This window comes from Biomphalaria glabrata, chromosome 3 (genome assembly GCF_947242115.1).
Source record: "Biomphalaria glabrata chromosome 3, xgBioGlab47.1, whole genome shotgun sequence".
Lineage (NCBI taxonomy): Eukaryota > Metazoa > Mollusca > Gastropoda > Planorbidae > Biomphalaria > Biomphalaria glabrata.
In genome coordinates this window covers 51,250,055-51,271,051 of record NC_074713.1, presented here as the reverse complement: position 1 = coordinate 51,271,051, position 20,997 = coordinate 51,250,055, and the positions used below count along the sequence as shown (strand labels likewise).

At 33.8% G+C, this 20,997-nt stretch overlaps 1 protein-coding gene across 2 annotated transcripts; it reads left to right on the top strand.

Moving 5' to 3' along the window:
- Nucleotides 1-1,203: 1,203 nt before the first annotated feature.
- On the top strand, nt 1,204-19,441 carry LOC106055449 (lysophosphatidylserine lipase ABHD12-like). Of its 2 annotated transcripts, none has more exons than XM_013211709.2 (12): nt 1,204-1,423; nt 6,341-6,480; nt 8,976-9,081; nt 10,475-10,594; nt 12,358-12,434; nt 13,227-13,356; nt 14,458-14,495; nt 15,011-15,090; nt 15,943-16,025; nt 17,488-17,566; nt 17,968-18,089; nt 18,267-19,441. In XM_013211709.2, the coding sequence occupies exons 1-12, from the start codon at nt 1,290-1,292 to the stop codon at nt 18,289-18,291; spliced, it is 1,134 nt and encodes a 377-aa protein (XP_013067163.1). In that variant the 5' UTR covers nt 1,204-1,289; the 3' UTR covers nt 18,292-19,441. The 2 variants fall into 2 exon arrangements, with proteins under 2 accessions (XP_013067163.1, XP_013067164.2); XM_013211710.2 differs by lacking the exon at nt 1,204-1,423 and adding an exon at nt 3,668-3,929.
- Nucleotides 19,442-20,997: the final 1,556 nt, after the last annotated feature.

The window sequence follows — 20,997 nt, the reverse complement described above, 5'->3', positions numbered from 1 at the left end:
TGATAGGCTCCATTTCGTCCTAACTGGCATAGAGGAATGTATGTAGCTGGCAGAAGATGGGCTATGAAAGAGACAGAATGCGCTCACAAAGGCCGCGGGTCACACACTTGAAACCAAAAGAAAAGTCTTTATTAAAGACATGCGCAGAAGATGAAAAGAAAATGTATAAGCCCGCTGGCGGACAACGGCTTTGTCTGCACAAATTGCGAAAAAAATATGCAAGTCGCAACTGGGTTTTGCGTAGTCATGTGAATCACTTCGCGCGTCCTTCCATTATCATGGGAATCGAAGACATTGATATAATATTGTTAAACAACATTTGGTAAGCAGCGTTCTATATTGCACAAGTTGAGTGCACTGTACAATTGACAAAACGTATTCAGACACTTAACCAAAGAGAAAGGCTTCTTTCTTGAGGCATTGAATACGAGATTGGCATTAGCACAACCATTACAATTAGATGATTATTCAATAACATAATCAGTTAGGCACGGCTCACACTAAACCATATATTGTTAACAATCAGTTTAATAAGATATTTAACAATATAAATAGTTACAATGTAATAATAATAATGATCTCTCTCTCTCTCACCTGCCCATTGACTTTCGTCGTAGGGGTTGCTGTGATAGTTGATCTAACAAAATCACTCCACTTTTATAGGTCAGCAGCTGTTCTTAGTAGGATATCTTATCAAAAGAGAGGCCGGTCCTTTCTTTTATGTTATCCAGCCAGATGTTGTTGTTTTTTTTGGACGACCCTTTCTTCGTGCTCCCTCCACTGTACCTTGAAGAACGACTTTTGATAATGAGTCATGTCTTACAGTATGACCAAACCAGCTCAAGTTTCGTCTCTTCACAGTATTGAGTTCTTCCTTTTTGCCAGCCAGAGTGTTGACTTGTAAAAGTACAAACAATTCAATAGTAGGCCTATATGCAACACTCTCGACTCGCACGTCTTTTCTTTTTGTATGGGTTGTGGTCTTTGATATTTTGTATTTCATAGCTTCTGCCTGAGTGGACCACTTCGAGGGCCAATTTGAGTTTGTGTTTCCACACAAACTATCTTGTAACCTTGTTTTATGTTATTTCTAGAAAAAAAAAACTAAAACATGTAGGCCTAACCTAAAAATAATTTTCGGACATGTCACTATTTTTAAATCGGAAATTTCCGTATCTACCCCAATAAATTGTACGATCATCTATAAAGTTAGCATGTTCTCGTTGCAGTTACCTTTCTACAGTCCACACTATTTCTGTTTATGTATTTAACTTTCTATTTCAATCAGAATGTCACTAGTGCTAGAAGAAAAACAGTATGAAAATCATTTCAAATTTAACAGTTCCACAAATGCAGAAGATACGATTGACTTAACGAATTTAAATTGGCGTGAAACATTAGACTTCTTATACATCCATTTAGAGTAAGTATCAACAATTCTAGATTCTAATAAATGTATTATTATAATTATTTAGTTTCACATATACTATAGATAAATAAAAAAAGAATCCTACATCTAGCTCCAATAGACCAAAATCTCTGTTGTCGTGTTGCGGCTTCGTGTGGGGGGCATACCAACAGTTCCCACATCTCGTATATAGACATCTAGATCGTATATTTACATTCGTTAATTTCCTTAACGTATTCCATAAAATTGTATAATCAGCCAGTGATGCCCGTGAACCACATTCGACGCGTGACACGGTGCTGTCCAGCTCTCGAAACTGCCTGGATGGCTGCCTGGTTGTGCGGTATGCGCGCTGGACTTTCGTTCGATCGTCTAAATTCCTCTAGATGGTTCTAGGTTCATACCCTGACCGCTCCCATTCCCCATCGTCTTGCGGGAGGTTTGGGCTAGGATGTGCAACATTTTAACAATAGAGATATTATAGACAAATTGTTCCTAACCCTATTTAATATTAGCATGTAACAACAAAGTTTAATTTCCACTATTAACTAACACACACACACCAGGGCCGGCATTATGCCTATGCAAACTAGACTGTCGCCTAGGGCCTACGATTGGTGGTGGTCTCGCATAGGACTAAAAAACATTTTCAAAGAAAAAAAAAAACAGCGAAACTTGGAACAAATCTCAAACATAGCAAAGCTCTATTGCTCTAGGTCTGCCAGACTAACTCTTAAGTTTTTACCATGTCTCAAGGTTTATTATAGCTTTTATATAGCGCTACTTTCATGCTTAGGCCTATAGCATGCTCAGAGCGCTATGGTCCAATCTCTTTAGTGGACCAGTGGAGGAAGGGGGGAATCTGGGAGAAGGTTTGCCGTGCTGCCTTTAGGTGCTCAGTAAATACAACTCTGCTCGAATTGGGAGTCGAACCTTGAGCCCCCTTCATGGTTAGACAAGCCAAGCCAAGTTCAAGCCTACTTAGCTTCTCGACCACGCATGGGCGCCCGCAGGATTTTTTGCAGGGGGGGGGGGTGCATGTTTCCACCTATGGCTCAAAGTCGTAGCTTCAACTTTTTATTACAGAGAATATTAAAGAAAAGAACTGGTGTCCCCTCGCCCCCCCCCATACCTATACGATATTAAAGTTCACTGAAGTTCATGAAAAACAAAACAAAAAACTAACACGTGAACAAACTATTTACTATACACGTTGGTAAGTTTATCCGTGCGGCCCATGCATCCCAACGTTCTATCGTATAAAAAAAATGCAAACGCTGCCAAAACTGTCGACAATAGCAATTCTGACATCGTTTTAGGCTGTAGACAAAACAGGTCGAACTGAGCATTATTATTACTTGAAAAAACTAACGAATCAAGATACGGAATGTAGCCTAAAGCGTGTTCTTTAATAATCCCAAAATCCAAACATGTGGTTTTTGCTCGGTGTGTCTGTCGACTGCAAATTCTCGGCAGCACCAACTCATTACCAAGTCGGACTGCCATCCCTGAAGTGTTCCTCAGCATGGTCAAGTTGGTTTTTGATTGTGTCATTAATGTGACTGCTGGTGTGCTGTTGAGCGGCCACATATGCTAAGATGGACAGACTGCAACATCACGGAGACTGGTTCAAGAACGGATTGACGACAATTAAAAGACAAATAAATCAGAAACACGTGAGAAGCAGTCACTGATTACACATAAGCAGTTTGTCGGGAATCCTTGCCTGAACAAAGTTCTGAATGCTATCAATCTTTTAAAAACAACTAACCTGAAAAAAAAAGCTGATTCTAAAAGCTAGGCTAAATATATAACAGGGAGTGCTCGAGATTCATTACCATATTATAGCCTGCAGTTGTAATGAACATGAGATGGCTTTCGTATCAAGACTACTTGTTGTAGGCCTAGTTTTCAATATGTAAATCGCTAACCATTATTCGCCTGGACTGAATGAATATACAGAGGACTTGCTAATCAAGCATACATTAGTGAAATAGGCACATAAGAATATTCTCATTATCTTCAAACAACAGAATTGACTCCTACTGTAATGTTGCTCTCCAGGATTTTTTTTTTTAAAGAAACAAAAAAAAATTTGAATTTAAAAGTGGACGTAATGTCTGTGACTGTGATTTAGAATCTTTTAGGTTCAAATATTGCAACATTAGGGGCCTACAACTTTTATTGGTTCTTACTTAATTGGTCTATAAAAGTCTATCTGGATCTAATATAAAAAAAAAAAGATTTAGATCTAGACTAATCTAGATCTATTTCTAGACTCTGAACAGTGTATAGACCTACATAACACCCACATATTGATTATCACCTCTACACTTAGAGAGATACGTTCAAAGGGACACCACTCGCGACTTATGCTTGTAACTACTATAAATATACCGAGCTTTGTTTATCGTGTAAACAAGATACCAAACGATGGACTTATCAAAGAACTGAAAGAAATGTTGAAAGCGGATAGGAGAACAAGAGGTCCAGCTAACCATTACATTTCATCTTGTTTAAAGTAAGCACACCATTTAGACTAGTTGAATTTAATCGAGTACTGTCATTCATTCATTGACTTTGAATTGTTAAAAACATGTCGTACAAGTGTGACTAGTCACTAGTGTCAGTGCAGAGAGTTGAATGCGCCCGATGAATGTATGAATTAAATGACACACGATGTTGATGTTTGATATGAATATTGGACTTTGATCTTGTTGTTAACTTAATACATTTAACATACTCTATCTGACTTGTAATGCTATCAGTCAGTTATTTTTAGCTTTACTTTACTCAGTGTTAATAAAATAATACTAATAATGTAATAATAATATAATAGTGTTTTAGTTCCGAATTGCTCAATTTAGATCTCTAAGCCTTTTAGAAAAGCTGGAGTATAGAGTCTAACTAGAGTCTAGGATTAACAGAAATACAGTTGAAGTGTCATTTTTCAATATAAGTGTATATAATATGATTAATTATCATACCATGCTGTTATGATTATCATTACTCTAAATTGACTAAATACTCTGTTCTTTAATTCAATATTCCCTATGACTATGATTTTGTAATTAGAATTTATTAGATTACTCCATAATCATAGTAGATCTAGTATTCTAGTTAAACATTGTAGCATAACTACAACTTTTTCTACCTTTTTAGATATCTTATCTTATAAAATACAGACGTTACTTCGAAAAAGAAGATGATAGCCTTATTGACCGCAGATTATAGTTATAGTTAAAAGCTAATAACTCTTGATTATTATTTTTAAATGGGCAAATTTGATTCTACTGAAATGTATTTTATCTCAAATTAATTAATCAAAAATTGAGATTCTACAAGCTTCATCACTAAATTATTGCTTTTTTTTTTCCGAACTACTATTCACTGTACACATTAATTGCTTTTTTTAAAAAAAATTTTGAACACTTTTGTATTCTCTCTCCATAAAGCCAGTTAAAAATGTTTTAGACAAACTAATAGATAAGGAAAAAAGTTAGTTGTTTTTTGTGTTTGTGTGGAGATAATGGATGAATTCATAAGCATAATTCAATATAAAAGTAAATAATCTGCTTTTTTATATTAAAATTCTAAAGTTATTCTGAGAAAGCTTTTACATTTTATTAGTTGCCAATATGGGGGCTGCCTTCCTGGTGCTGGGGAAGTGTGATATGTGCTTTAGACTGTTGACATGATTGTCCAGAGTTCAAATTCTGCAAGCTGCCATCCCCTTCTCACCTGAAGGAAATTTGTTTTAGGATTTAATTATCTTAATTTCTTAAGAAACGTCTGAAAATGATAAAACTAACAAAACATTAAAGAAAATGGTAGGCTTGAACCTTATAATTTATTTATAAATTCTTTTTTTTTGTGTTTCCTTGATGTTTAACTTTAAAAGGCTATTTAAACATTAATATTCCTTGGTTGGAGTGTAGGTCAGTGTACTTAGTTCCCTCAGGATTCTTTTGGTGATGCTACAACAACCTTCTCAATTTAAATTATGTAAATTTAATGTAATTTTCACTGACTTTTTAACAAAATACATTTAGGCCCTATCAGCACGTCATAAAATGTTCACTAATGCAGTGTTCTGTCCCTTATGGCCTGTGATTTGTTCCATGCCCACCAACAATTTAATAAGTGACTGTATTAGTTAAACACTACATTTTAAGTCTTTATAAACCCTCCCTACACTGTTGTATTAAGCCTTTTCTATTTTCCTTAATGTTTCCTATGTTGTACATTTACCAATAAAAAAAAATATTTTTGATTTTTCTTAAAATGTTTTTGAAACTCTGTAAATTAGGTATGTCCTTTTAGAAATTTGAAACAAGTACTCACCTCTGAAGATATGTTCTAAATTTATTTGTTATATTTTTTTTTATCTTTTTGATATTAGATCTAGATAGACTGATAGAGTCATATATAATATTCTCAGTGTTTTCATTAGTCATCTTTATGAGCTCAAATTAGGCTACAAATATCTACATGACTCAATGTTACATGGGACACATGTGTAAAGTACAGCAAAATCCAACAATACAACCAAAATGCACAGTAAATTTTTTACATCATATTTATTTAAAACCATGAAACAGCAAGCTCGCAGTAAATGAACCTTAAAGTAGCGAGGGAGTACTGTTACCTCATATCGCATACATATGCATAATTAACATGGGCCAGTACTTTGAGTTTCTAGATTTTCAGATGGTAAATAACTCCTTGCATATAAAAGAGGAGGCTGTATAGATTGCCTAAAATATTTATGCAAAATGACTGAGAGCTTTAAATATTGCATAAATTAAAGGTTGTCTTCATCATTGTGTTAGTAAGTATATGACTATGCTATTAACAAGTGGAGTTTACAAAATGTATGAACTATACATCTTTTCAAAGTTAAAAGATGAATGATTTCTTTGAATTTTACAGATATCTCCATGACCACACACCATTTGTTTGGTTATGCGCTAAAATCACGTTCATTACTTTGTTCTTCATCTATGTTGCCATACCAGTATTTGTGAAAGCTAATCAATGGATCATGCCCAGAATCATCTTTTTAAATATAGGTAAGTGATTGCTATCAATGCCATTGAAAAATTCAACCATTTTCATTTAATTACAAAATAGTGTAACTATTTTTTTCCCTATTTATTTAACATTAATTTTAAAATGCATTCATTTTTAGGCAAATATTGTAAGGTTATTTTGTGTCCTGTAAAATGACCCCCTATAACCTATTCTAACTTTTGTCTAGCAAATGCCCAAAACAGCTGAATAGAGATGTCCTGAAATCCTAAATTACCTTTCAATCTCCTTTAGATTTAGAATTTGTGATGTTTGGTTTGGGATCTCAGCACTTATATTTAGTCCACCATGAGACATAAATTGTAATAGATCTTTGCCATATCTTTAATGATAAAAATAATACTATTAATAATCTTAACTATCCATAATGTTTGAAATGGAATCATATAGATAGAATAACAATGGAGGAGTTTTTCTTTTTTGTTCTTAAAACCCTGAAAATATTTGTGCTTAGAATTGCATCCGTTGTCTTTTGACTTGAAAGCATCCATTTTACTGTAACACCCAAACAGGGCCGGTCTTAGGCCACTGCAACCTATGCTGTCGCAGTGGGCCCTGCGTTTTCATAGTCCCCGCGCTAATTTTATGTGTAATTATTAATTGCAAAATATATACCAACAATTCCTGGAAATAACCTGCACTTATTAAAATTTACTGAAAACTCATAAAAAAATAGACAAAATTATCATTTGTGTGTGTCATTCATTATCGAAAACACCATTCCTATGCGGTATTAAAAGAAAAGGCAGTATCAGCTTTCATGCAATAAAATGTAATAATCTGACCAATTTTCCCCATAACCGAAAGTTCCAATGCTGTATTTACTTTTATAATCACTGGCATATAAATATGCTATAGGTTGCAAGATTGGTAAAGTAAAATTAACTTGATCTCAATTTTGTACTTAGAAAAGAATGAATAATATGCAAAGCAAAGCCAAATTTATTTTCTAATACAAAATCTTAATTTTCATTTATTATCCTTATTCCCACCCAGACTAGGCCCCGCGCAATTAGTTTTGGCATAGGGCCCCGCAATCGCTAGGACCGGCCCTGTACCCAAAATGCTATTGGTGTTACTGGCTTAGTGTGCTGTATATACCTCTTCTGGTATTGATGTAATGTTCTTCTTCTTATTAATTAAATATCTTCATTTTCCTCAATTTTGTTGTCACGTAGTTTTACGATATTTAGAAACAAACTCTCTAGCAGCAGACAAAATATTTATTCTTCATAAAAAGACATACAGAATAGTTGGCAACTTCAGCCATCACAAAATAGCACAAATTACTTCACATAGAATAGATTTATGATCCTTGGAAAATTATCACATACATATTTCTCAATACTTTTATCTTAAAATACAAGACACGTCTGTCTTCTTACAAATCGTGGCGTGGACTCCAACTGAGCATGTGGTTTCTTCTCATCATGTGACCAACAAAAATGGTACCCCGTGATTGCCTATGTGAAGTCCCCTATTTCACATGAAACAACATATTTCATGTATCTCGTTATTCTCAAACCATAGGGTTACATTTACCCTCTATAAATAAACTATCTCTCATCATCCTCAACTCACAGAAAGAATTACACTGCCATCCCATTCCTGAAAAAGAAATACCTGGTAGTTAGTTGTGGAAAATAAGTCCATACACACAAAAAATGTATAATAGAAAAAAAGCTTGTTATGCTTGTTGAAATTGGTAAAAGGAGCAAGGTAGTTGAGTGTTAAAGAGCTTGGCTTCTGAATCAAGAGTCTTGAGTTCAAGTACTGGGATTTTGAACTTCTGGATTTTTAGGATGCGCTGAGTCCACCCGACCCTAACAGGTGCCTGACTAACATTGGAGAAGTAAAGGTGGTTGGTCATTTGCTGGCCATAGAAACAGATGACCTTGAAGTCATCTGCTCCAATAGATCGCAAAGTCTGAAAGTGGGTCCTTTTTTTTTTTTTTATCAAAGCTTATATCAACCTGCTATTTCTCCCACACCCATTCTCAGATCAAGCTGAAACTTCGCACAATTATTCATGACAAGACATGAATCAATTTTTAAAAAGTAACCAAGTAGACATTTAATTACAGATTATTCATTATTTTGTTGAATAGCACAAGGGAAGCTATTACTTTAGTATTCACATACATGGCTAAAATTGTTGGGTTTATTCCCTTAAATAATTGTTAATGTTATTTCTCCCTCATGTTTTCTCTGATCAAGTTGTTACTTTAAACAATTATTTATTGTACCTAACAAAACATGAATCAATAAACCAAAATACTCAGTCAGTTAATTATTGGTAATTAATTATTTTGTTTCATATCAAATAAGGGAAATAACTTGCACATTATTGGTAGATATAGTTTTAAGGACAGAGTTTTTCCCCTTTAGATAAGCTTTTTGTTTTGTTTTAAAGAATTTTTTATATTTTGCTTGTTAGTGTCATTAAACTAGATTGCTCATTGTTTGATTGTTTTAGTTCGATGGCCCCCATTCACTGATTTGACAAAACCTCATGACTTTGGTCTCAACAACACAAGAAATTTTTACCTCAACACACAAGAAGGAGTCAAAATTGGAGTTTGGTAAGAAGAAACTAGAAACAATTGTTGTAACACTGGCCTGTCTAATCAATTGTTAAGCAGCTACTCTTATATCTTAGGAAAGTTCCTTTTAAAAAAAAATGTTTTCTTTAACTTATCCTTAATTATTATCTAGCTAAGTATGTAAATTGGAAATTTTTTATAGTTGTTATAGTCATGCATCATTCATGTGTGACTGAGTGACTGAGTAGCTTAAGGAAGTGTGGTGGCTGGGTGATAAAGCATTAGGCTTTTGAACTGGATGGTCCCTGGTTCAAATCCTGGTGAAGACCAGGATTTTTAATTTCGGGATCTTTAGGGCGCCTCTGAGTCCACCCAGCTATAATGTGTACCTGACATAACTTGGGGAAAAAAAGGTGGCTGGTCATTATGCTGGCCACATGACACCCTCATTAACCGTAGGCCAGAGAAACAAATGATCTTTACATTGTCTGCCCTATAGGCCACATGGTATGAAAATGGAACTAGAGTAGCATAAACCACTTAGCAATGTATGAGGAGTCTCGAGATCAAATCCCAACTCATTCTGGGGTAGTGTTTGCTGAGGGCCTAAAGACACTTACACCCCCCTTCACCCCAACATGTCCACAAGAGATTGAACCAAAGGGCACTGAACATGCTTTAACATTGAAGGTGTGCAATGTAAAAATAATTTTAATGTTGAGTGTTTTATGTGTTATTCTATTAAAGTGTCTTTCTACCGATTAATACCTGACATTTTAAAAAGCATTAAGTTCAACTCTCATTTGAAATATTTAGTAAGCTACAAGTTAAAGATTGACTAGAATTAAACAGTGGTTAGGCTCAGTAACAATCTGTTAATTAAAGTGTTCTTTAATTAGCGGCATTAATCTTTGTCTGAAATATGCTAACATGGCGATTCTTTTATCTGGGTTTTTTTTTTCAATGTTGGAAATAATATAAGCTCTGGCCATTTTCATAAATAAAATAAATTGCATATTTATATATATTGTTAGACTTAAAGAAATGTTCAAACTTAGTTTGAACTCCATTGACTTGTTCTCTTTCAATAGGATTATCTTTGCTACAGACATACTTTCAAAACAAACACATTTTTTAACATTCATTACCCGAGTAAGTTGAGCTAAAAAAAAAAAATTAATTTTAGTCTTTCCTAAAAAAATATGATGGCTTCATAATGTTTATTTCATGCCACAATTTTGTAACTTTCTATAAACCAATTGACATGGCAACATATCTTGATTTTATCCCTAACCTTTTGGAATGGTTGTCTAAAGGAACTCTTTCAAAAAATGTTCAGACCTTTCAAGCTACTCAACACTATTTATTGAGATGTTTTTGAAATATTACTAGAACCACTGCAGCTTGTATAACTGTTCTATTTTTTGTTCAGGCATGTCCTGCCTGTGAGTGTACAAAGTGATTCGAACAACATTCCATGGGACAAGTTTGAAGACGAGCTCAGCAACGGAAAGATGGTCTTTTTATATCTACATGGTAACAGCGGCACAAGGTAATAAGATGAGTTGATTGAATTTAATTTTTTTGAATCATACAAATATAAACAGATCATGTAGAGGTGTCAAATATCAAATACCCTTTTTTTTTTTGTTCAAGTGATTAGTCAAAAGATAAAGACTATTAGTGATGATGTTTTACCTGGCCATGTTGTAAGAAATTTGAAAAGCCATTGAATAATTGTGTGAAGTTTCAACTTGATCTGAGAATGGGTGGGGGAGAAATAACGTGTACGCACTTTTTTTTTTTACCAGTCAGAAGGACAAAGTGAGTTGATCTAAGCTTTGTAAAAACGCTTTATCATTACTGAAGCTGTTTTAAAAAATGAGAATAGAATACAGCTATGAAAGCTCAGCACTAAACAAGCCAGCAGTCCATCCGCCTAAAATATCAGATAGTGAGGGAATATGCATGGCTTCCTTCAGTTGTGAAGCGACTCATAGAAATGAGTTGAGTGCCTGAGTATTAGCTATGGTTGGAATATTGTCATCTACACAGCAGTTCCCCCTCTGAAAGCAACCTAAAGGATTAGCAAATGCTGATACAGTTTGGAATCAGTGTCAATGCAGGCTCTGTCAGGGTGTAGCACTGTGTGCTTAAAGTTTCCTGCTCCTCATTTTTCCTCAGGGTTGACTCCCTAAGACTTTCCCCTGTTTGGGTATAGCTGCAAGGAAGCAGAGGTTTGAATTTAGAGTTTTCCTTTGCCCCTTTTCCTGTCAATGAATATAATAAATCACTCTTTAGTATTTGGAACAACATGGTGCATCTGTAATAGACTTACTATTCCTTCACTAGTCAACCGGTGGCGTAGCATACGCTGCTATTTTGCAGGGCTGGCCTTAGGCCACTGCAACCTATACGACCTCAGTGGGCCCAGCACTTTTATAGGACCCGCGCTAATTTTAGGTGTGTAAATTATTAAACTAAACCATTTTATAACTTATAACAGATTTCCTGCTGCCTCCTGTCGATTTAACAGGAAATCTCCTGAAATTGCAAAATATATGAAAAAGTCCTGGAAATATCCGGAAAATTATTAAAATCTTTTGAAAACTCATACAAATCTACTGAAATATACAGACGAAAATTGTCTTTTTTTCGCCCTTAAATTACCTCGAATAACTCCCTCCGTCCGAGTTGCAAAAATAAAAGAGTGATCTTTCCATTGTGTCCAAATTCTTGAGTGTGCTCTGTCGCCTCGATAGTTACTACAGAGTAGATTACTCCTCCCCCCCCCCCCACACACACACACTTTTTTTTTAATTTGAGGTAGAAATTTAAAAAAAGAGTGATATTGCAATGGTCCTGCCCTGCTTTGTTGTGACTACATGTTCTCCCACCCCTCTTGTTTTCTCATGGACTATCTGCAGAGTGATCTTTTCTTTACTTCTTACTACTTGACAAAACTCTTGAGGGAAGAAGGGAATTATATATATAGATAGTTTTCATGATGAAGTAGCGAAACATTACATGACAGAAATCAACTCGGCATTTTGCATTTGAAAAAATTACCAGTTTTTTTTTCAGTTTATTTTTAATATGGACATCTCTATGCCTTCAATAAGTATTCTTCTTAATTTATTAATTTTCATGTTGTAACGATTCTATGCTTTCAAGTCTAATGTACATTTCTTTTGTCTGTATTCTGGCACTTTCACAAACTTGTGCATCATTTGGTCTCAATTATGCAGAGTTTTCAGGATTCAACTTTATAACTATTGATTGATGAGATATTTTAACTTGCTTTTTTTTTTTCAGAGGGTCTTACCATAGAGTTCAATTGTATAAAATTTTGGCACAACTTGACTTTCATGTGATAGCAATAGACTATAGAGGTAGGTACTCATAATGAGTGCAACATATTAGATGTCATTCTTGGTTTTAATAAATATTGGATCATTAGTTTCATGTGATATAGACTCATCGCTCTTCAAACATTGAAAAAAGGTTGTGGAACTTGAGGTAGATCTCAATTTGTTCCTTATAATACTGTTTTGAATCAGAATTTGTATACCATAATTATTATATTATACTATATTTACATTATATTTATATTAAATAGTAAATTTCCCCTTTCAGACCTTGCGATTTATAGGGCAGATGATGTTAAGGTCATATGTTTCTATGGCCAATGTTCAGTGAGCAGGGTGTCATGTGACCAGCACTACAACCAACTGCCAATACTTTCCTCAACTAAAGTCAGGTACCCAATAAAGTTGGGTGGACTCAGTTGAACCCTAAAAATCCCAAAACTCAGTCTTCACTGTTCATATAATTCAACTAAATTCCTTAAAATAGGATACAGTTTCTACTGCATTATTGTATCCTATCAGAGAAGTGCTCCCAACTTCAGCTCTCTTTCATATTTTTTATCTGGGCTGAAATGAAATGTATTTATAACAAAAAATGTATTATTTGTTCAATAATACTCTTTTTTTTCTGCTCTTTTTGGTACTTCTAAATTTATTGTCCTTCTATATATTTTTTTCATTGTTTTTAGATATCTGAATTTTAAAAAAAAAATATTTTAAAAAGTAATGCTGCTCTAATTTTTAGTGCTAGTGGTGAATATAAAGTGATAGTGATTCAAATCTATGATAGGTTTCCTCTCATTTGGCTACTTGCAGGTTATGGTGACTCAACAGGACACCCAACTGAAAATGGAGTTGTCTTTGATTCATACACAATATACAAGTGGTTAAAAAGCAGAGTTGGTGATTCCAAAATATTTTTATGGGGACATTCTTTAGGAACAGGGTAAATAATTTACAATTTAGTTCTTTGAATTGTATTTTCAAGAGATTGATTTTATTCTAATTTGTCGTAAGAAAGAAATTGGATTTATTTGACTATGTCCAAAATCAACACTTTGGTTGGCAAAAAGGAGGAACTCCTCAACACTGTGAAGAGATGAATGCTGAGCTGGTTTGGTCATTTTGTAAAACATGAGGTACAACGATGGCGCATGAAAAAAGGGTCATGCAAAGTAGAGCTTGCTGGACAATGTAAAAAAAACTTAAAATCCTACTAAGAACAGCTGCTGACTTGGAAAAATTTGGTTAGTTGTGCTGTCACAGCACCTTTATGATCAAAATCATGGGACAGATGATGATGATGATGTCCAAAGAAACAAATTTCAGCCAATGAAAAATTTAGCTCAGTGATGCCTTGTGTTTTTGTGTTTAACTGTCAAAATGAATGAAAGTGGCTTCAGCTTCATGCCTTTAAAATTCTTGAAGATCCAAGTCAGCATCTAGTGAATACTATTTAGCCTCAGCTGTTATAGATAAATTAGCCAATGATCTTAAGTGCTATATTGGGGCAACTAATGGTGGACACTGAAAGTTTGTGTATGAACTTTTATCATTCATGTGGCAAGTGCAAGGCTTACTTTTTACTGCTGGCATTTAGGTTGGTGTGTTGTTTTTGTATCTTCTGAATACAAGAAGTGGGCTGTTCTTTTCTTCCTCATTCTCATTTTTATGTAGGAGCATTCAGATGTCGGCATCTAATGCATACTATTTAGCATTTGACTGTTATAGTTAAATTAGTCAAGGACCTTAAGTGCTATATTGGAGCAACTAATGGTGGACACTGGGAGTTTGTGTATGAATTTTTATCATTCACATGGCAAATGCAAGGCTTACTTTACTTGTACTGCTGGCATTTAGGTTGGTGTGGACTAGTTAATTATGATGTTGTTTTTTGTATCTTCTGAATACAAGAAGTGGGGCTGTGAAAATGTTGAGAGCAATCTTTTTCTGTTAAATTTTTTTCATACACAAGTTTATAGCAGCAGCAATTAATCTTTAGACTTTTATCAGAATTTGTTCATAGTTTTTTTTTTCTTTATTACAGGGTAACTGCCAAGCTGGCTAAACTTCTATGTGAGGAAGGTGAGTCAATATCATTTATAATCTTGTTAGTAGAACATTCATTGTTGAAGAGCTTTCGTGCAAGCTGTGATAATGTGATCATGTGGCAATCAGGAAAATTCCTGTTTTATTGATAAATGGTCCAGGTTTTTCAAATGTTACATTATTAAGTGCATTTTGGAGTTTGCAATTAATCTCTCATGCAATTTTTAATTCAAGATTTTTATAAAACTATTTTGACACTAACAAGTTCTGATTGAGGAATTGGTGGCAGCTTATGAAATTTCATTTTTTTTTTTACACTTAAACAGTTCTTTAAAAATATCTAATTCACAAGCAATGGATTTTAAAATATCTAATTCACAAGCAATGAATTTAAAATACCAGCTCCAAATAAATATAGGCAATGCAGAAAAATAACTTTCTTAATTTTCAAAAAGGTGGTTTCTGTGTTTAGTTAAAATTTATTAAGGACATTTTTCATGAAAAGCTTTCAAGAGACAGATATTTGAGACAATGTGTTTTCTTTATTACAGAAGACCATCCTGCTGGTATAGTTCTAGAAGCACCTTTTAATAACATCAGAGATGCAGCCTTCCATCACCCCTTCTCAGCGGTAATAAAATAAATTCTCTTTACCATAAAGCTGATTTAACTTGTTTATTTTTGGAGGTCTTGACAAATTCAATAACTGAAGACATATTCTTTCAGTTTTGTCTTTTGTAAATATTCATTAACAGTGCATTCATTGATTAAATTGTAAATACTCCAGAACTTACCGTATCGGAAATGGTTTTGAAACATTTTCTATTAACTCATTCTTCGAGTTCCCCATTATTCCATTGGCCTCCTAATTATCATCATATGTAAAGGGCTATTGGTTAATTCACAGGAAAAAGACAAAACACTTTTAAAGTGAGTGTTTCAGGATGCAAACGGATTTGTCTGGCATTGAGTTTACATTTATAATACGACTTTCTTAATCTCTTAAACAAGTGAGCACTTTCTGATAGAAAAATGTTACTCTAGTTTATCTATTTAAGAAAGCTGGTGGCTGAATGGTTTACAAATTTGATGCAAATTCTTTTCAGCCTTACTTTTTGTTTTTATATTTTTTTCTTCTTCAAACTCCAATTAGACTTGATGTTGGGTGCAATAATGACATTGTCAGGGATAGATTGCGCTTGTATAGTCAAAATTCCAATGTCTGTTACGTGCAAGTAATTGTAAAAAAACATATTAATGTCAAGGATATGGCCTTGATGCAGAATTACCATATCTTCTCAAGCTTGATTTGTTATAAATGTTATTTATTTTAAACCACAATACCTTGACACGTACATTATGTGACAGTCAGCAATAATGAAGGTTAATCAATCTTATCATTTTTATTTTGTCGTATGAAGACAACGACCAACTATAAGTAATCCTGCAAATAATTTTTTGCTTTATTTGTCTTTGTTTTCAGCCATACAGAAGTTTGCCTTACTTTGAATATGTCTTTGTGGATCCACTTAAAGAGCATGGCCTGTTTTTCAACAGTGAAGAAAAGTAAATACATTAGCCTATAGAAAACTTGAACTTAATTAAGCATAAATATTATTTTCACAATGATTTGTTTCTGAAAGTAAAATTTACTTATGGCCCACAGATTGATAGCTTTAAAATTTTGTTACGTGTATTGAGTTTAAGTGTTTGTTTTTTTGTTCTTGAAGCACATTTAATTATTCTTTAATTAGAGTAATTAATTATGAAATCAAATACTTATCTCAACATTTGAATACATGCAATAATACATGAACTGAAGAATTATTAGAATCAAATAATGAATACAATAATTAACAATGTGAGCTTAGATGGGCTGGTTTTTTAAAAAAGCTTCAAATAATAGATAGTCTGGTAGTACAGTATATGCACTGGCTTGTTGTTTGGTCATCTCGATAGTCCCATGTTAATACCCTACCCGGTGTCATCCCCCATCGCCTTGCAGTAGTAGAATATTTTCAACTCTGAAGGAACATCAGAAACATGAAAAACATTTTACAAACAAACATTTTTTAATGTATTGTACATTAGTTGAAATCACTGATGTAATTTTTTTTTAAAATATGGGACTGAGCATTATATGAGATTGAGAATGTAGTGCCTGAGAAATTATTTATCTAATCTGTTCCTGTGGCCCCATTTGGGCCATAGGCCACCAACCAACTTCCTCCAGGTTTCTCTATTTTGAGGGCTCTAACTGTTCCTTCATCTTTCCAATCTGCTTGACATCTGCAACCGAATCTCAGCGTAAAGTGTTTCTGGGCCATGCCCTTTGTCAGGACTGAGTTCTGGTCAGCCTGAGTCTCCTGTTAACTGTAGAGGAGAAGGGGGGGGGGCGCGATTCAGGTTATTGACTTAAGAGATAAGATAAGATAATTTTAATGATCCAACCAAATGGAAATTCAGTTTGACTACAATTGACAACCTCAGCGTAACTAATTTACAAAAACAATATGGATGAAAACATTCGAACAACATTCACTCACACACATATACATTCACAACCAGCGCTTTATGAGTTTGACTTCTATGTACTTCTTCAAGATTCAAGACTGTTTTTGTTTTGGATTGTTTTTACTTTGTGAGATGTTTTGGAGTGGAATGTAACTCATAGTAAAACAGTGTGGTTTTTGATCCTAGTCCAGGACAGTTGGATTTTAGTTATAGAGATGATATATGGACTGTAAGTATTTTGTGTAGCTATTATTCATTCTGTTGGATATTGAGCTATTGAGATCTTATCCAGGGAGGTTCCAGTTTAGGCCTTGTCTTAATATTGGATGAAGGCTTTTAAGGGTGTAGCTCAAAGACTTTCCCAAATGTATTTGTAACTTCTAGTTTGAAATCATTTGTGCAGTTTTTCCTACCATTTCATCGGTCATCATCATTGACAATAAAAAGAAACTGTTCATTGATGAGTTAAGACAAATGCAAAAAAAATACTCACACCCTATCCAAATCATTTCAGCCTTGCCTCGGTGATTCCACATATAATGATTCTCCATGCTGAGGATGACTTGATTGTTCCATTTCATCTTGGTGAAAAGGTATTTCATTGATAGCTCAATAATTTGTTTAAAGGAGGTATTGCCTTTTTTAATAAAAGTATTTTTAATGTTTTTCTTGTTGAATTAACTCATTGCCTATAGAGTTAACTCATTGACTTATTTAGTCTTTTTGAGGGCATTAAAAGCTTGAAGGTGTGTTTTCAGTGTAAGTTTGAAGGTTTGTTTTAAGTGCTCATAATCTTTTAAGCTTTTTTTTTTAGTATTTGTTTTTCTATAGAAATCCAAAGAGTTTCTTTTTTGTTACAGATGATCTTACTGTTAGCACTTAGATTTTGAATACATTTTTAAAAATATTTTTAATGTCAGTATTATTGAGCCAGGAAGAGATGTTGAATTAATTTTAAAATTCTTCTAAACATTTTTTTTGTTTAAATTGCCAGCTGTATGCCAAAGCTAAAGAAAGCAGAGGACATGACAAAGTTCAGTTTGTTTCATTTGAAGCGAGCCTTGGCTATGGACATAAACTGATTTACAAAGCTCCTCAACTGCCTAGTTTGATTAGGTTTGTAATTATTGTTGTTGCAAAATTATTCATTTAGAATTATACCTAGCATAAATAACAAACTTGTATTTCTTGCTAAAGATAATTATTACCTTATACTCTGCTGAGCTTTGGAATTATCTTCATATGATTGTATACATTATAATAGCATAGATAAAATCTTTTTTTTTTCCACAGAGAATTTGTGGCCAAATCCAAGTAAACCAATCCAGTCCATAAATCTATCAACACATTCCTAGCATCTGCAATGCAAATTGACAATTTAATCCAATGAACTGTTAGATTTGTATAAAAATCTATTTTACATCCTTATTATAAATAGCAATAATGACATTTCAAAAATACGAAACCAACCTACTTTTTTTTTTCTAAGAACATGATATGAATTAGTCTTTCTTTTAATATTGGCGTTCCATTTGTGTTCACCATCTAACTGTTTCCTTGCCATTGGTTGCTTCATGAAAGACAATAACCAAGTCATATTTTTTCCTAGTATCTTTTGTAAGTCAATCGTTGAAATGTATTTGTGACATCAAGATGATAATAAGAGTATTACTTTTCATTGTATTTTTGCCACAATCTCATCCTGTACATAAACTGTTTTAATCAAAATGAGGCACCTGGTGTCTTTGTTTCAATGAAGGTCAGTTGCTGAATCTATGTCTGGGGGGTTGAATATCACACTCAGAAGTAATATAAAAAGTTTAAAATACTTTGTATATAGTTGTTAAACCCTAGGCCTTAGGAAAAAATATTTTTAAACCTCTTTTATTATTAGTAACATCTGAAGTTTGAATTTATAGAATGACTAAAACGGACTTCCCTCATTTGGTAATTTCATTTCAGTATACCATTTGTGTTATAATAATTTAAAAATATAACAAGCAAGAAAAAAAATTGACTCAAAAACAAAGAGCTACAATTTCTTTCAGTTGAACAAATAATTTAATTAAAAATTATTTTTTTTTTATTCCTTTTAAATATTTTTTTTTTTATTCCTGGTACATGTTTTTTTTTAAATTCTTCTTTGAAACTGAATGTGCGCCTGTATATTGTTTCCATAAACAAATAAAGCTGTTAACTAAGATAATTGTAACCAAAGTGATCTGCTATTTGATTGATTATCTAGCAATAGAGACTCGCTAATTGCTAAAACTGTGACTATATAACTAAGGTTTTGTATTTATATTTATGTAACATTTTTTAAAACAAATTGTCACTGTAATAGTTGTGTAAGCCTGTAGGATCTGCAAGTTTAATCTGCAGAATAAGATATTAGGGACAACTCTTGAATAAAACATTACAATTATTCTCTCCCCTCTGAATTTTAAATAAAGACTGTAGTAACTGCACATCTTCTTGAATCTGTCATTTATCTTTTTTTTTTTTTTAATTGTTCTGTTTTTGTTTGGTTTTTGAAGTTGTGAAATTTTTAAAGACAATTTTAGTGCAATTTACTTAAAAAAATAATTTATGAATGAAAATCATTGTTACTGGTATTACTGTTTTTTTTAAATTTTGTTAGTTATTTATTATTATCAAATAAGTCAAATTTTAGATAAATTGTTTTCAATGTTTTAACATAGTAAAAAAAATTCAACATTCTTTTTTTTTTTTTTTTCTTTTTAGCATTAATGTTTTTCTTATTTTGTTGTTGTTACAACTTGTTATAAAATATTTTTTATACACTTTTCTACTGAAATCCAATAACAAGGATATTTGGCTCAACATTAAACAAACTTATTTTATGTTTTTGTTGGTGTTTTTTTTTTCTTTTTTTTTGTAAATAAAGCAATACTTTGTTTGGACCCTTGTGTGATTTGTGTGCTAGACTGTCGTACAGACTGTCGTAAGATTCAAACCCTGCTTCCTCCCATCCCCCATTGTCCTGAGGGAGGTTTGGACTAGGAAGTAAATTATCTTGAACTTTGAAAGAACATTCGAAACATGTCAACCATTTTACAACATTTGAGCTTTACATTATCTTTTAGGAATGATAGACATCTTAAATAGAAACATTTTAAATCAGTGATGATAAAAAAAAAACCTCAATATTTCCCAATGACTACAAACTGCAAGTCATTCCTAGACCTTTGTTTATTAACTTTTTACTTGTCGGGAGGTGTGGTGGTTGAGTGGTAACGCACTTGGCTTCCGGTGGTCCCAGGTTTGAATCTCAGCGAAAACTGGGATTTTGAATTTAGGGGTCTTTATGGGAACTCCAGCCAGCTCTAATGGGTATGTGACTTTAGTTGGGGGAAGTAAAGGCAGTTGGTCGTTGTGCTGGCCACATGACACCCTTGTTAACCATAGGCCACAGAACCAGATGACCTTAACATCATCTGCTCTATAGATCACAAGGTCTGAAAGGCGAACTTTTACTTTTCACTCCCTTCCCCAGACCAAAAAAAAAAGTATGTACGCCCCCCCCCCCCACACCCACCTAACGGTCCTGGATGCAATAGTCTAAAAGAGTTTGACACTTAACGGAAGAACACAAGGTGGGAAGAGGCTTCAGACATTGCCTGTGACAGATCTTTATAGAAACAGCTTTCCTCCCGATGCGCCGAATGGCTCGGCAGGAACTAAGTTAAAGTAAGTAAGTAATAGTCTGAAAGAACATCCGAAACATGTTAAAAAAAATAAAAAAAGCGCGGATGAGATGAAGAAGGGGACGAGACCCTACCGGAGTGTGAGAAACACTCAAGGCTAATGTAGCCTTGACCTCAGTGACCCCATATCGAAGGTGCCGATGTAGCTCACGTAAGCCCATCTTCGTGTTGACCAAGACATCTTGTAGAGGGCCTTTTTTTGGGGGGGGGTGTTCACACACACACACACACACACACACTAAAACGCTATCCAAACAATGGTTCGACGATTTGGAGAAATTCAACCTTTTTCTGAC

Bases quoted from the DNA above. Each gene is read 5' to 3' on its own strand.
- LOC106055449 (XM_013211710.2), top strand. From the start codon at position 3,781: ATGCTTGTAACTACTATAAATATACCGAGCTTTGTTTATCGTGTAAAC. The intron at 14,496-15,010 runs GTGAGTCAATAT...TCTTTATTACAG, and splicing joins TAAACTTCTATGTGAGGAAG to AAGACCATCCTGCTGGTATA. The intron at 16,026-17,487 runs GTAAATACATTA...AAATCATTTCAG, and splicing joins TTTTTCAACAGTGAAGAAAA to CCTTGCCTCGGTGATTCCAC.